Consider the following 14,938-nt stretch of genomic DNA (forward strand, 5'->3'; position numbering starts at 1 on the left):
CTAACATTTTATTCTATCCCTGTGTGAACACTGCCAGCAGATTTTGCCATCCCCTGGAATGAAGGCATCAGCTCGAATGTCTGTGTTCCTTTTCCAAAGGTTTCGTCATGTAAGAGCTCTCAAAAGGGGCTGCACCACTTTGGTGGTGCTCATCTGTGTTGAGAGGCTGGTTGTGTAGAAATACAGGGGATTCTGAAGATGTTCAAATCTGCTTTGTAGTTCTCTATTCTCTAGAAGCTGCTTGTGATGTTTGGCTGAGAGTTTGGGCATGAATGGAATTACTGCCATTTGTTGTTCTTATCCACTGAGAATCGTGATAGCACCGCACGTGGTTTTTTGCCTTTTTGGATGCTGTGGCCTTTAGCCATGGTCTGAAATTTGGGCGCTTTGACAATGCATTACTAATGCTTCTGTGTGTTACAGCTTGAAAAGGCTGAATCCCTGAAGGACTAATTCCTTTTACTTACCTGATCCTTTCCTATGAGATGTGTGTTTAAATATCAGTTATTCTTGTTCTACAGTTCTGGATAATTAAGATAATTAATTGATTGTGCTTAGATTTTTGACTTCCTTGGTTTTCAGTGTTGGAAAAATGCTGTTTTTCTTGACTTACTGGGTCCAGAAACTTTTATTATTATTCCATTACCACTTTGATTCAAGATCATTATTGTTCTGATTTCAGATACATTGAAGTTTCTATTTAAACTCTCTTTACTTTGTTCAGTAGCCATTTGTCAGTGCTAATTTTCTTACTTTGTTCAGGCAGAAGATTATCTCCTGCAACTCAGACAGCTGTGGAGTTAGTAGGAAGTTGGTGGCTTGATTATGAAACTTTTTGTTTAGTGGTCAGCTTCCAAGGTTGCTTGGAAGCTTGCAAATTTTCTGGGTTGCATTCCTGAAAGTCACAAAAGGTATATTCTGCCTCAGCAGGATTTATGATTGTGTCAAAGCTGGAAGTGATGACTTGGAAGTCTGTTCCTGATTTTGAAGGAGTCTCCTATCCGCTTGCTAGTGAGAATTCTGTGTGGAACCTGAGCGGTTTCTCTGTCCCCACACCAGAACAAATTCCTTCTTGTTCTATAAAAATGAAGTTTGTTTTTATAGATTTTTCAAAACTGGAAGGTTCTTCATTTTCTCATGCTCACTTCAGAAAATAAAGTCCAGTTTTAGGAACCTGAGTTTTTAAAAGTACGCTACATTTTATTGGTGAAGTCTTGTTTGGATTTTTCAGTTAAGCTCCTAACCATTCCTGCTTTTGCTCCTGACCTGTTGTGTGCTGTCATTGCAGGCAGAGTGTGCTGCCGAGGAGCCCAGGGTGCTGTGTATAATCCAGGACACCACGAACTGCAGGACGGTGAGCGAGCGCGTCACCCTGAACCTGCCCGCCTCCACCCCGCTGCGGCGGCTCTTCGCAGACGTGGCTGCCAAAGTGGGCTACGTGAACGGCTCCTTTGACTTGGTGTGGGGCAACGGAGACGCTGCCACTGACACGGTACGGGGCTGAGCTTGCTGCTCCCTCTGGGCAGCACGCACTTCCCAGTACAGAAAAGCTCCTGCTCTGCTGCTATTGAATTCCTGTAACGTTTTGTGCTGAGTGCACCACAGCAGGCTGATGCTGCTGTGTTGATTTGGCTGAATTTTAGTCTCAAAGTGTGCTCTTTAAGGATATAGCTGTTTAATCATTAAACAAAAACTAATATGATCCTTCAGATGCAATATTAGTTTTTGTTATCAGTATGTATTTATAATAATCATGCCATGATAAATAGTCTCAATTTCCTGTAGTCTTGTTTGAGAAATGTTTTCTTCTCAGCAAGCAGCAGCATGTTGTGTAGTGAGTCCTGATGTTTCTTAGACCTAATTGAATATATTACATTAAATAAAATATTTATATCACTCCTATGCTTTATTGTAAATCAGTGTTGATTTTAGTTCATATTATTTCTATAGATGCACCTAGAAAACTTTCTAAGGTTTGTTAAGAAATAGACAAAAGTTTATTTCAGGTCACGTTTATGCCTGCTGAAAGTAATTTTTTTTTCTTCTTTTAAAGAAAAGAAAGTGTCTGCATGCTATAGAGGACACTGGATAATGTGATGTTCACAAGAAACTTACAGACTGGCTTCTGAATAGATTAACCAGCTGTTAAGATAAACTAACTGCATTAGACTGTAATGTTTCTTAAGCTCTTTCCAAGTTATTTCAGTGCTGATGATGTGTGTTTTGTTTACTGGATAATTATTTATTTTCATGTGGTCTTACTGTGTCAGCAACCACATCAAGCAATGTACTTGGATGGAATCTGTTAATTGCATATAGATCTGTTTCTAAAAAGTGTTGTTTCTGTTGTTTTACTCTTTTTTAGCAGACTCCAATAGATCAGAACAGTGACAAAACCATTCTTGATGCTGGTTTTGAGCCAGGAAAGAAGAACTTTTTGCATTTGACAGACAAGGATGGTGAGCAGCCTCACGTAATGCAGGTAAAATCTTCACTCAGCTACATAAGCCAGTGTTGTGGGAGAGGTGTGTATTCTTTGTAGTGCTTGTGTAAGATCAGAACATGAAATAAAACTGGGCTGAATATTTCATCCTAACCTTCTTTGGGAGCCTTCTCAACAACTTTGACTATATTTACATCTATGTTCACATTTCTCCTGAGTGGGACCAATTCCATTAGTAATGATTTGCTGTCATTCTGTTCATGCTTGTCAATATTTATGTGATGTTTGCTGCAAGCAATTTTCTAAGGTTATATAATTAATTAATCTTTGACACATTCAGAGATAAGTCTTAACAATACATATTTAATCATATATCCAATCCCTTTCCTCTGGGTATTTGAAAGCAATGTTTGGCCTTTCCAGCAGAATTCTCAGAAATGGCAACCCTGCATTGACAGCAGTGAGCTGCTTCCACATTTATCTTTATGGAAAGATGAATAAATAAATAATTATAAAAGAAGAGTTGGCAGTGTTGCTAAAAGCCACCGTTTGCCATAACAAATACTTTGAAATTTTCTGTTTCTCAAATACATGATGCACATAGCTGCAATATCCTCAAATCAAAGATTGGATAGACTAGTCATATATTAAGATTTATTACTTAACTCTTGTATCAGCACAATGCTGGCTTACTTAGTCTTTTTTGTGGAGTTTGATTACCTGAAAAAGGGGGAAAAAACCCCATGTGTAAATAATTGTGCTCAAGATCAGAATTTAAGAATGGTTCTGGAAGAGTAATGGAGTGAAATTTGTATGTCTGGAAAAAATCTTATTCTGTATTGCAGTGCAGAAAACTTGAGGCACAGGAGATGCTAAATTGCCAGCTTGCTTGTTGCGTACATTGTAATAGTATAGCTGGTTGTGCAGCGTTCCAAAGGGCCTGTCTTTCTGCCAGTGCTAAAGAACAATGTGTCAAGGGCTTGAGAATTTGGAAGGCAGAACTAAAGTTACACTGTGTATCTGCAATGTTGAAAAAATTGTGTGATGTGCCTAAGCAAAATTGGTTTCTTAGCCACGAGAAAAAAGTAGCTCTCATAGGTACTTCAGTAAAAATGTTTTGTCTAACTTGTGCATACCATGGGTGTCTTTGTGTTTCAGGAGGAGTCAGGTACAACAGAGGATGGTGCACAGGAGAGATTTATAGGCCCCCTTCCCAGAGAAGGCTCCATTGGATGTACCCATGACTATGTCAGTCAAAGCTATTCTTATTCTTCAGTCCTGAGCAAATCAGAGACAGGTATTTTGTTCTCTCTTGTAAAGGCAATGCTAGTTTGTCATTATTTTAGCACATTTTCAAATAGCAGCACTTCAAATTTTTTTTTAATAAATTGCAATTTATTTTAAAAATACTGACATCACTGCTACATTTTTTATTCATGTTTTTTATGATATTCTCCCATCCCTTTAGAAATGGAAGAACTGTGTTCCATCCTTTCCTTACCTGGGACAGGGTGATTCAGACTCTGTCAGGGTGCTCCTTTGCAGTGCTGGTGTGCTGCTCATCCCTAGTTCCTAGTCAGGGTTGGATCAGCAGTGCCCAGCTCCAGCTGTGCTCACTCCCAGCTGAAGGAGGACTGGATACCCTGTTACTGGAGGGGCTCCTGCCCCGTCTCTCCTCGGCCTGAGAGTTCCTGCCAGGGCCTGCAGGTTTCTCTGCCTCCAGGGAGAGGAGGCTTCCCCTCTTGGAGAGGCTCCTCCTGCATCCCCCAGCCAGCAGGCCCTCCTGGGGTTCTGGGAGGCTGCTCAGCAGGGCAGGAGGAGACAGCAAATTACAGCTGAGGGTAAAGGTGCTGAGCAGCCACTAAGCTGACACTCTGGTGCACTACTTCTTACCTGTTTAAAGCTTTTTGGCAAATAACAACGTTTATCTGCCTTTTTTTTTCATTTAATAAAACTGAAAAGATGATTTATATAGTGTAGAGTAATAAAAAAAGTACAAATGTTCTGATTCAGTTTCTTCACAGAAAATGCCCATGTGTGAAGTAGCTGCCTTTTCATTACTAGTATGGTACTGAGATTATTTTTTTTCAAGAATTTTCAGAGTATAAACAAGCATTTTTAATTCCTTTATTATATGATGCTTCAGTATATGCTCCTTGCTTATCAGTTGTTGCTGATATTGCATATTTTGGAGAAAATCTTAACATTACAGCTTAGATTAATATAAGTAAATAATTTCATTTTCAGCTAGTAAAACTGACAGTGTTTTAGTAGTTCAGTTAGTTTTTTTAATTAGTTATTTAAGGGAGAAGCGTTTAGAATAGTAGTGTTGTGTGGGCACTTGGGATTTATTTTTTTATTTCTGATTTGGAAACAATAATAAAACCAGTGCAGATACAAATTACAATAGCATTATTACTAGGATACTTTTAGCAGACATAAAACAATAAGCAAGCTGATACACAATTGATTCTTAGAAAATTCTAGTTTATTCTGTAAAATATTTAAATCTGCTATTATTTATAGTTACCTACATCCCCATTAGTGTAGTATTCAGCATTAAATATTGCTTTTTAATGCAATCAAAAAACAGCTTCATGTCATTCAGGAGAACTATTATTTTCTGTTGCTTTCAGAAGTTATAACATTCCCTTCATTTATAGTGTAAATAACAGTAAATAACAACAAATGAATGCAGTTCTTAAACACTATCACTATGACAGTATTGTTTTCTTGTCAAGTGTTTTAACTCTTGAATTGATGTGCCATCTTTTTTCATTATTTCCATCTCATTATTCTCATATTTTTAGGTTATGTGGGGCTGGTAAATCAAGCAATGACTTGCTACTTGAACAGCCTTCTGCAAACACTTTTCATGACTCCTGAATTTAGAAATGCATTGTATAAGTGAGTATATAGAATCAACAACTTCTTAAATTTTGTGCTGGTTCATATTGGTAGGAGACCCTTTGGAATTTCACCTGTCAAAATTTCCTTGTTTGGATACTGGAAATCCTAATGAAAGTCAAGCTGAATAGATTTGTAAATTATATCTGCTTAAAAGCTTCAGCTTTTAAATTAAATATAAGTTACTGGTTGTGGCATGGACGCTTTTTAAAGAATCTTGAAAACAGCAAACTGAAAGTTAAATTTGATGCTAAGTGCAGTTCATGTCTGTACAGTGAATGTCTTCAAAATTTTTGGTTTTATGTTCATACATTTGAAGAGTATCATTGCCACTTACTGCAGAAATGGAAAGCAACTGCATTTGACTTCTCCCAAGAAAGAGAGCTGCAGTTAACCTGTGACATGGCAGACCTGAAATGTAGTAAATGTTGATTTAATGCTTTTTTGAGTAATGTTTTCAAAGCAGTTTTATTTGTCAAATATCTTGTTTTCCAAATAGGTGGGAATTTGAGGAATCTGAAGAGGATCCTGAGAGGAGTATCCCCTACCAGCTACAAAGACTGTTTGTTTTACTGCAGACCAGCAAAAAACGGGCAATTGAAACAACAGATGTTACACGGAGTTTTGGATGGGACAGTAGTGAAGGTAATGTGCAGCTGTTAATCTACTGTGGTTTGCTTCAGCTGCTGCCTGCTAGGGGCTAAACTGCTGTTCATGGGGGAAAATTTCAGAATAATTAAGAGTAATTAATAGAATTGACTTTTTCAGGGGAAACAAAATATCCTACTTGGATACTTTGTTGTGCAGTATGTTTGATTGTTAAAGGAATGGCATCTGTGAGTTTTAGGCTGTTAAAGTAAAAAGCATTAGTTTTTTGTAATTAAACTGTCATTACACATGTAAATGGTTTCTAAAAAAGTAATTCTTTATAGGAAACTTGCTTCTGTTTTGAATCACAAATGTCAGATGCCCATGTTGCATTTATGGAGTTACCCATTTTTATTGTCTACTTCAAATCAAGCACTGTGTGTGTCTTTTTTACACTTGTGTGGAGTAATTTTGCCCCATCACCTGTTGGTTTTTCCATTAGCACATGATGATGAGAAGTGGGAAGCTGGGTTTTGGAGAATCAGTGCAAAGTGGGACAGAAATAAGAAGCAGTTTGTTTTATACCAGAGTACATTAGCAGTTCTGTATTTTTCACATATTCTTGCTTGTGTACACAGTTCTTGTTTATGTATAAACATAGTGAGCAAGCTGGTTGCTTATTGTTCTGGCTTACGTTGAGAGGCAGCTGCCTGTGGAATTGAACACTGGCCCAGTAGTGACTAGGTAGTAGTGTAGGTACACACTTGAACTAATGAGTAGTTTTTTAGGAAGTATTCTTAGGCTACAGTCAATATTGGGACTAACAACATCTCCTGTTTTAACTAATAATAACTTCAATTTTTAACAGCATGGCAGCAGCATGATGTGCAGGAGCTTTGTAGAGTCATGTTTGATGCTTTGGAGCAGAAATGGAAGCAAACGGAGCAGGTAAGCTTGGAAAAACTATCTTCATTCAGTGGTACAGTATTGTGGGCATTTTCTAATGATTGTAAAAATCATTTACTAAATTTTAAATACCAGCTTATTGAAAATCTGTGGTAGTTTCCAGTTTTCTGGTTTCTTATGATAAGCTACTGTGATGTATGACTTTCAAGAGTGTGTTGCATCTGTTTTCCTCCCCCAATTAAAAGTGGAATATTCTGCACTCTGGAATATTATACTCAGTCTTTGTTTGAAGCACAGAAAGTGACTGTGTAACTCCTACAATTACTTCCTTGCTGTCAGTATTTATTAGGCTTTGTTGTGGCCTCTAGAAGCTCAAGCTCTCCCTTCTTAATGCAGGAGAAAGTTAGGAATACATTCCTGGCGCAGGATACATTCTGATAAATGGCCGCCTTCTTGCAGGCCAGTTTTGGTAAATAGGAGTAATTGGTAAATTGTCTCTGGAAACACAGGAAAGGACTGCAGGGTCAGTCTGTTAACAATGTCTGCAAGATCAGGCTCTTTTTAAAATTCAGTTTGGTGCTTTTGTAGTCACTTAAGGCATGACTGTTAAGGACACTGAAACTTATGTAACAGCATTTGAGAAGCTTGTTTGATACATGTTTTGGGCAGGGCAAAGTAAAAATTCCAGGAGATGGATGTCCTGCTGGGGAATAGTGTTTTAAATGTGTAGCCATGCAATTAAGACTTAATTGACAGGAAGGTATTTTCTTGTAAAACCAAAGAAATAGGGTATTGGTCATTTTTTTTAAGTCCCTGTTGCTGCATCTGTTTGTTTCAGGCTGATCTTATAAATCAACTGTACCAAGGCAAACTGAAGGACTATGTGAGGTGCCTAGAGTGTGGCTATGAAGGCTGGAGAATCGACACGTACCTGGATATCCCTCTGGTCATCCGACCCTATGGCTCCAGCCAGGCGTTTGCTAGCGTGGTGTGTACTATTATGGTCCTAATAGTGCATCCATACACACATAGAATACATAATGCCCCAGTGGTAGAATTGGTTCCCTGGTAAGTATCATCCTAGATACTCCATCTTGGGGTGTTCGTCTTTGTGCAGTGAACCAGCTAGCAAGTTCTAGAAGATTTTTCTTTTTTTTGGCTTTTTGGTTTATTTTTTGTTTTGTTTTTTTTTCTTTTGCCCTTCGATGAGTCCTACTGGTGCATGTATAAGGGGAGGGGAAATGCAACTTTATTGCCTTAGGGCTGCAGTAATCAGTTATTTTCTTCCTGATAAAATCTTCAGCATTTACTTGAGAGATTTTTCTGAGATCACAAAGTTTTATTTGGGTTGGTTTTTTTACTGGCACATCTGCTAAATTTTCATAGCTTTATTGAAAGTGTTAGTGAAAGAACAGAACATTGACATAAAATTTTTACTTTAATTGCCATGTTGTTGCTGTGCTTTTTAAAGGTCACTTCTTAGATACCATATCCTTTAATAAGCAATTTGATGATGATTCAAAAATCTTGTTCTACATCAATGTTTGTAGTCTCTTTTGCTCCAGCTTTACTGATGCTGGCAAGCATAACTATTGCTTAGTAAGTCTGTGGAAGTTCTTTTGTTTGAGTTTTTCCACCCTGAAAAAAAAGTATTACAAACTGTGAAATTCCACAGTATACTATGGATGGAGTTGTGAGAAAGAATAAGAATAAATCAAACAAGTCTTTCAGTAAAGGTTGTTTTAAACAAACACTTGTGTAATTGGCTTGTTTATTAAACATAAAGTATTTTGCCTTCTGTATTTAGTGTGCTGGCAATATTTTTAAAGCACTAGTAGTCCATAATTCTTAACGGTAATTCTGTTAAGAGTTGTTAGAATTAATTTAAACTATAGTATAGCTTCAAAGTACTTCATACCTTGAAACTTTAAATATCAATCTTGAGAAGTAATAAAGGTGAGGGACATTGATCTTGTGAAAAGAATTCAAGTAAATAACGTCCTTTGAATTTTTCTTAAGATCAAAATTTTCTGGAACTGTCCAGCTGATGGAAGCTGTCTTAATACAGATTGATATTTTATACAGATGGCTTCCCTTTTCATCTTTTAACCCTAATTTCTAGCAGTATTCCCTGAACTAAATTTTATTTGTTGTAATTTTTATTAAATAATTAGATTTTTATGATCTATTAAAAATAATGAAAACTATTCAGTTCATATAGTTTAATTCTGCATTTAACAATGCATTGTTTGTATGTCTTAAATGGAAAGGTTTTTTTCTTCAATGGACAAGTCTGTAATGCAATGCTAAAAAAAGACTTTGTCTATTTGTAAAAACAAAACTTGAATGAATAAGGACTTAAAGTTCAGATTAGTTTTAATAGTACATGATATTTTTCCTTTCAGTCAGCATTTACTGGGTTTACTACATTGAGGAACATAGTTTTAAGATTTTTGTTACACAAACTACATGGTTGCAACTTGTATTGATGCTTCAATTTTTGAGCTTTTTCAATTCCTATTCTGATTACATTCAGTTGATTCTCCTCCCTGCATATGTATGAACAATAGCAGATGTAATTTTTAGTTCTGTAGTCTTCAGCAGTGGGGAGATATGGAGGATACTTGCTTTTGGAGAAGGGAAAAATCGCCTGTTTCTAAATGGAATTCTCTGAAGGTAGTATCCTCCATTGATCCATAGATGATGTGATTCAGTAGGTGTAGGTAAAAGGGTCTGAGAGATCAAAAACTTCACACATGCGCTAATAGGGCTTATGGAAGGGAATGTAAAACTTTTTAGACCTTGCTAGTCACCTCCTGAGGGAACTTGCAGCAGGCGACACAACCCAAGATAGGGGATCTAAGGAGGATACTACCTTCAAAGAACTCTAGTTAGAGGTAAGTGATTTTCCATTACTTTCCAATAAGAGAGAATGGATGGATGAGCCTTGAATAAGGTTAATCCGTAGAATGCCATTTGAAGAGCATTATCCCACTGTTTGACCTTGTGTATTACCAAAGAAATGCAGATACTTGAAATGTTGCATTCATTTATATGTATATTACTTCTCAATGCATGGGAACATCGAAGAACTGGGAAGGATAATGTCATGCTTTCTTTATTTCCTACTGTGAACTAATTCTGAAATTCTTCAGTGTGGTCTTATGGTTTGCATTTAGAATTGTTCTGATTTCCCACTCTATCCCACAACTCCTTGTAGCATAGCTGCAAACTCACTAGGGCAGCTCTGGGGTATTGAGATGTTGGCAGTGTGTGACTCAAGATGGTTTCTGAAAAAACACTTATGTAATCTGCATTGTTCAAGGGTATGGTGTCAAAAAACCCCTGAATCAGGCTTTTCTTGAGGTCAGTAGAAATCCAGACATAAAAACATTTGGCTTATTTCAGGGAGGTTAATGGGAGCAACAATTCGCCTTCTGATTTTCGTAGGTACTAGTGTCTTTTTGAATTTAACAACACTAGGCATAAGCTTAAATGTTTTGCAGTAAAAAAAAAATATTTCGCAGGATGAACAGTGGAGAGAAAGACGCAACTGGGAACTAGCAGTGATGCTGAAATTATGATACTAAAACAGTGAGAGTTGATTTGCAATACCAGAAAACTAGTAATGATCCAAGTGTTCTGGATGTGTGGATGTGTAGTCAATGCAGTTGTGTTTTGTTAAGTATTCTTAGTTTTCAAGATCTTTTGTACCATAGCTTTTCTTTTGAGAATGTATGTGTACAAGTAGTCCTTCTTAGGGCAGAAATTACTTTGAACTTTATGTGAACTTACTTTGTGGTGTCTTTGCCAAGCTGTTGAAGACAGAATATGGATGATGTGATAATTCCTTTTTTGTTTTTAAGGCTAGATCAGTAACAACGAGGTCTTGTATTTTTCATTGAACATACTCTTTGAGCACAGGAAAACTGATGAACTCTGAAAACCTGAGATGGCAGTTAGTTTCTAGCTTTTTCCAACAGCAGTTTTGCCTAAATGCCATTTGTTGTGTAAGGCTTCATAAAGATCCTACTGCTCCTATTCACAGGTTTTACAAATTCACACATTTATGAAGACTTGCAGTATGGCACTTGTCAAACTACTGACTAGATCATAACGCATTTTCATGGAGGGGAAAGTTCTCTGCAGTGCCTCTCTTAAGCCAGACAATAATTAGGTTGAATTGTTACCACATTTTAGTGTGCTAAATGATAGAAATCTCAGAATATTAAAAACTGAATACACTCAGAACTTGGCTGGACAAGACTGAGCAATATGCCTAAAGTTTGACCTGATTTGAGCAAGGGATTAGGATCAGATGATCTCCAGAAATTTCTTTCAGCCTGTATTGTTCTTTTGATTCTTTGAACTAGAAAGAAGTTTAAATAGCTTTTGTCACCCTAATCTGTAGCTTGATCACTTAAGCTTTACTTTGAAGTGTGTGTGTAGGGGATTTTGGAAATGCTCAGTGACTCCAAAGGTAGATAAGAGCTGCCACGTTGAAGGTAACTCCTGAGGTAACACTGGCTTCTGGTGGCACCGCAGGGCAGGGGATGTGTGCTGTGAAAGGCTGTGCAGCTTGGCAGCTCTGCCCCTGGTTTTGCTGAGTAACCTGTCAGAGCAGAGGGCAGTGAACTACACTAGAGTAGGAAGTGTATTAAGAAACCTCCTAAGCAGAAGTAACCTTGGTGTAAAGATTATGTAAGAGGGAAGAGAGTCAGCCTGGAGAGCAGCAGTGGTGATTATCCAAGGATTGAAGAATACATGGCTATATATATATAGCTCAAAAGTAATGGAGGTCCCAGGAGCTTCAATCAGGCCTTTCAAAGCACAGCTCACTATGAGTGCTAAGCAGTGAAACCTCAAGAGTGATGTAGTAATGCTTCATTGCCTTCTCAGGGATCTAAAGCATCATCACTTCTTGCCTTATGTAAAAATTTGTAGGGTGTTTCCTTGTTAAATTGCACATCACATGAGTCTACATAAGTATTACACAATAATTTATGTCCCATCCTCCATATATTCCCATTTGTATTCATGTTGATACATGAGCTGCAACTTTTTTCTTACACTTGAAATAGATTTTTCTTGCCTTAACTGGCATTTGGCTCACAAGACAGCTCTATCACTGATTATGATGTCATCATGTGATGTTTTCTGATTCATGTTTTCTGTGTTGGCCATTAACTTTTTTGCTTTTCCTGAAATAGTTGTGCATAATAATCAAAATACAGCAATTCATTTCTTCTGCTTTCTTTTTAAGCAGGTTCTAACTTGTTTAGTCTTTTCTCTTACATTTTAGAATGAGATTCCTCACATTTCAGTACATAATCTTACTAAACACTAGCTGTCTGTGGCCCTGGAGTAAAAAGCAACTCAGCTTCTGTAGCATTTAGGAAGTAAAGACATAGACAGCAGTTCAATTCAGACTCTAAAATGTTTTCATATGTCTGGAGAGTCTCTGCCCAAGAGCTGTGATTTCAGGCTGTTCAAAAGCCTTTCTGGCTGGCTCAAAAAATGGAAACTGAGATGACTGCCTTCACTGTACAGTTGTTTTATGGAGTTTGGTAGGTCCTTCATTTGTGAAGAGTAGTCACCTGGAATAGAGTCCATTTTTTAAAAGTCCTTTCTCCTAGAATAGCAACAGAGCTTTTGGGAAATACTTGCTTTGTTGTTCTTGCTGATTGCCTCCATTCTTGGAAAGAAAGAAGGGAGGAGAGAAGAACTGGGGGCTTTTGTGAAGAACTTGGCATATCCTTGATTGGTTCCCAAAGTGGGATTTGCCAAACAACACGATTTAGATACCAGTCGTAGGTTCTGTGCCAGCCATGTTATGACTGCTGAGTTTACTCTGCCCAGTTAAGCCCCTTCTTACTTACTCAAAACTTCAGGGGAACAGCCACAGACCTTCATTAACAGATGATGATTTTAAAAATGATGTTGCAAATTGTATTTGCTTTCACCTCCATGGCTGAAGAGAGAACTTCTGCCTTCCACTTGGAGTTCAGAAACTTGGAGCCTATTGGCTTGCAAGCTGACTGGGTTATAGGTTTTAACTTTAACATCTCTGGGTAAAATTCTTCAGTGAACCCATCTCAGCACTCCTAGTGAATTCTGTTTGAACAAGTTGGTTCTCAAGTATTTACACCTTAATGTGCAGTGTCATTGCTGCAAATTGTGTCAATTTGGTTGTATTTTGAATATTGATTACAGTAGTGAGGAGCAAAATAGAAATCATTGAAGTCCTGGGTGTAAGCATTAGTGACAGAACTTGTGGGGTTTTTTGAACTACCCCAAACTAGGCAGCTGTCAGAACACAAAATTCCAGTTATTGCTTAGTTGCCTCATAAGGTTTAGCTAGGAAACTACTTCTGTCTTTATAGGAGATGACCTTACCTGATTCTCACTCCTTTGGGAGCAAAACTCAAATACTCTTCCCTCTGTCCTTTCCCCAGCTTTCACTTAAAAATAGGATCTTCAAGTGTCGTTTCCTGACCCTTGGTAGAACCAGGACTAAGGCTATCTTTATGCAGGGCACTGAGAAATTGAGTAACACTTTTTTCTGCTGCTTCCTCTTTCCCCTTCTAAATACCGGATTGGCTTTTTTGAGAAAAACTCCTTTAGAAATGCAGAAGAATCGACTCAAAATTCTGGGAGAACAAGAGCAAGACAGGGTTTAAAAATAAGCTTATTTTCACAGCAGATGACTTTACAGACACGACTAAATGTGATGTGCAAGGTAACAGGAGTAAATGTAACTATTGAACCAAAGACAGTTGGGATGCATCAAATACTGAACGAGATACAATTAACAGTATTGTGGTTTTGCTGGGTAGAAATGTTGATTTCTGGTCATGTTTACCTAAATATTTTGTCTGTACCAAAGTTTGTCAATCAAATTTTGGTGGTAGAGTTAAATGAATTATTTGTATGTGTTTGCAGTCTCATTGTAAATTTATACCTGCATAGTAAACACTCTTTAAAAATGGGGTAACGTGTTTTTATTCTTAGGAAGAAGCACTGCATGCTTTCATTCAGCCTGAGATCCTTGATGGCCCAAATCAGTACTTTTGTGAGCGATGTAAGAAGAAATGTGATGCAAGAAAGGTAAAGACTAGTCAAATGATTTGCAAAAATTACTTTTAATAAATACCAATCCTGATAACAGGGCCATAATCTTGTCCTTGTTTCACTTAGGGCCTGCGGTTCTTGCACTTTCCGTACCTGCTGACATTACAGCTGAAGAGATTTGACTTTGATTATACCACAATGCACAGAATTAAACTCAATGATCGCATGACTTTTCCGGAGGAGCTGGACATGAGTGTCTTTATTGATGTTGAAGATGAGGTAAGGTATTTGGTTTCAGAGAAAAGCATTTAACTTCCTTCAAGTTTCTCATTCAGAAAATCAAAATTCTAGTCTTATAAACCCATTTTAACAATATTGTTCATCTATGTATAATGTTCTTTAGCCATGCTAGTGCTATAATTTGAAGATTTAAAGTCTGTCCATATGGATTTTTCTTTTTAATATTGCAAACAAATGTGTTCTCTGTAGTTGGGGTTCCTGCTTCCATAAGGAAGCTCTTTCAGATTTCTTACATCTTCAGTCAACAGATTTAAAGACATGAGTCTCAGGGCTTCTATATATACTGCAATTCCAGAAGGGAAGATTTGTCTGAAACTTGTGTCTGAATTGTGTTGGTCATAAGAGGTGATGTAAAGTTTCAAAACTTTGAATATTGAAGTTAGTCCAGAAATCATTAATAATTAATTTCTTCCCTCTGAATCACCATGTAGTTAGTGTATACTGTAGAAATAAGATTTTAAAAATTTTATTTTTTCCCATCAGTCTTCTGGCTTTTTACTTTTCGGGTTTTACCAAAATTCATGTTGTGCACTTACATTCACCAGGAAGTATTTACTGTGCGTTTTGCATTGAAGACCAAAGCAATTTCTCTAATTTCATTCCTGAAAACATTTGTTGGCTTGCACTGGTATAAGAGAAATACTGCCTGAATGTGCACATGGAGAGGCTTTTCTGGCTCTCTACAAACCCTTGTCTTAGGAAGGATCCCATGTAGACAATTTG

The 14,938-nt window shown here is 37.4% G+C and overlaps 1 protein-coding gene across 2 annotated transcripts in view; it reads left to right on the forward strand.

Annotated features, from left to right (window-relative positions):
- The window catches only part of USP47 (ubiquitin specific peptidase 47), a 49,795-nt gene that overhangs the window by 14,809 nt on the left and 20,048 nt on the right, over positions 1–14,938 (forward strand). Inside the window, exons 2-10 of one of the 2 annotated variants that reach the window (XM_066551812.1) lie at positions 1,289–1,492; positions 2,366–2,482; positions 3,602–3,740; positions 5,254–5,350; positions 5,850–5,995; positions 6,807–6,886; positions 7,683–7,832; positions 13,856–13,951; positions 14,042–14,194. In XM_066551812.1, coding sequence (XP_066407909.1) covers positions 1,289–1,492; positions 2,366–2,482; positions 3,602–3,740; positions 5,254–5,350; positions 5,850–5,995; positions 6,807–6,886; positions 7,683–7,832; positions 13,856–13,951; positions 14,042–14,194 — 1,182 coding nt within the window. The remainder of the gene's footprint in view (positions 1–1,288; positions 1,493–2,365; positions 2,483–3,601; positions 3,741–5,253; positions 5,351–5,849; positions 5,996–6,806; positions 6,887–7,682; positions 7,833–13,855; positions 13,952–14,041; positions 14,195–14,938) is intronic. The other variant, XM_066551813.1, reaches the window with a different exon arrangement.

This window comes from Molothrus aeneus, chromosome 6 (assembly GCF_037042795.1).
Source record: "Molothrus aeneus isolate 106 chromosome 6, BPBGC_Maene_1.0, whole genome shotgun sequence".
Classification (NCBI taxonomy): Eukaryota; Metazoa; Chordata; class Aves; order Passeriformes; family Icteridae; genus Molothrus; species Molothrus aeneus.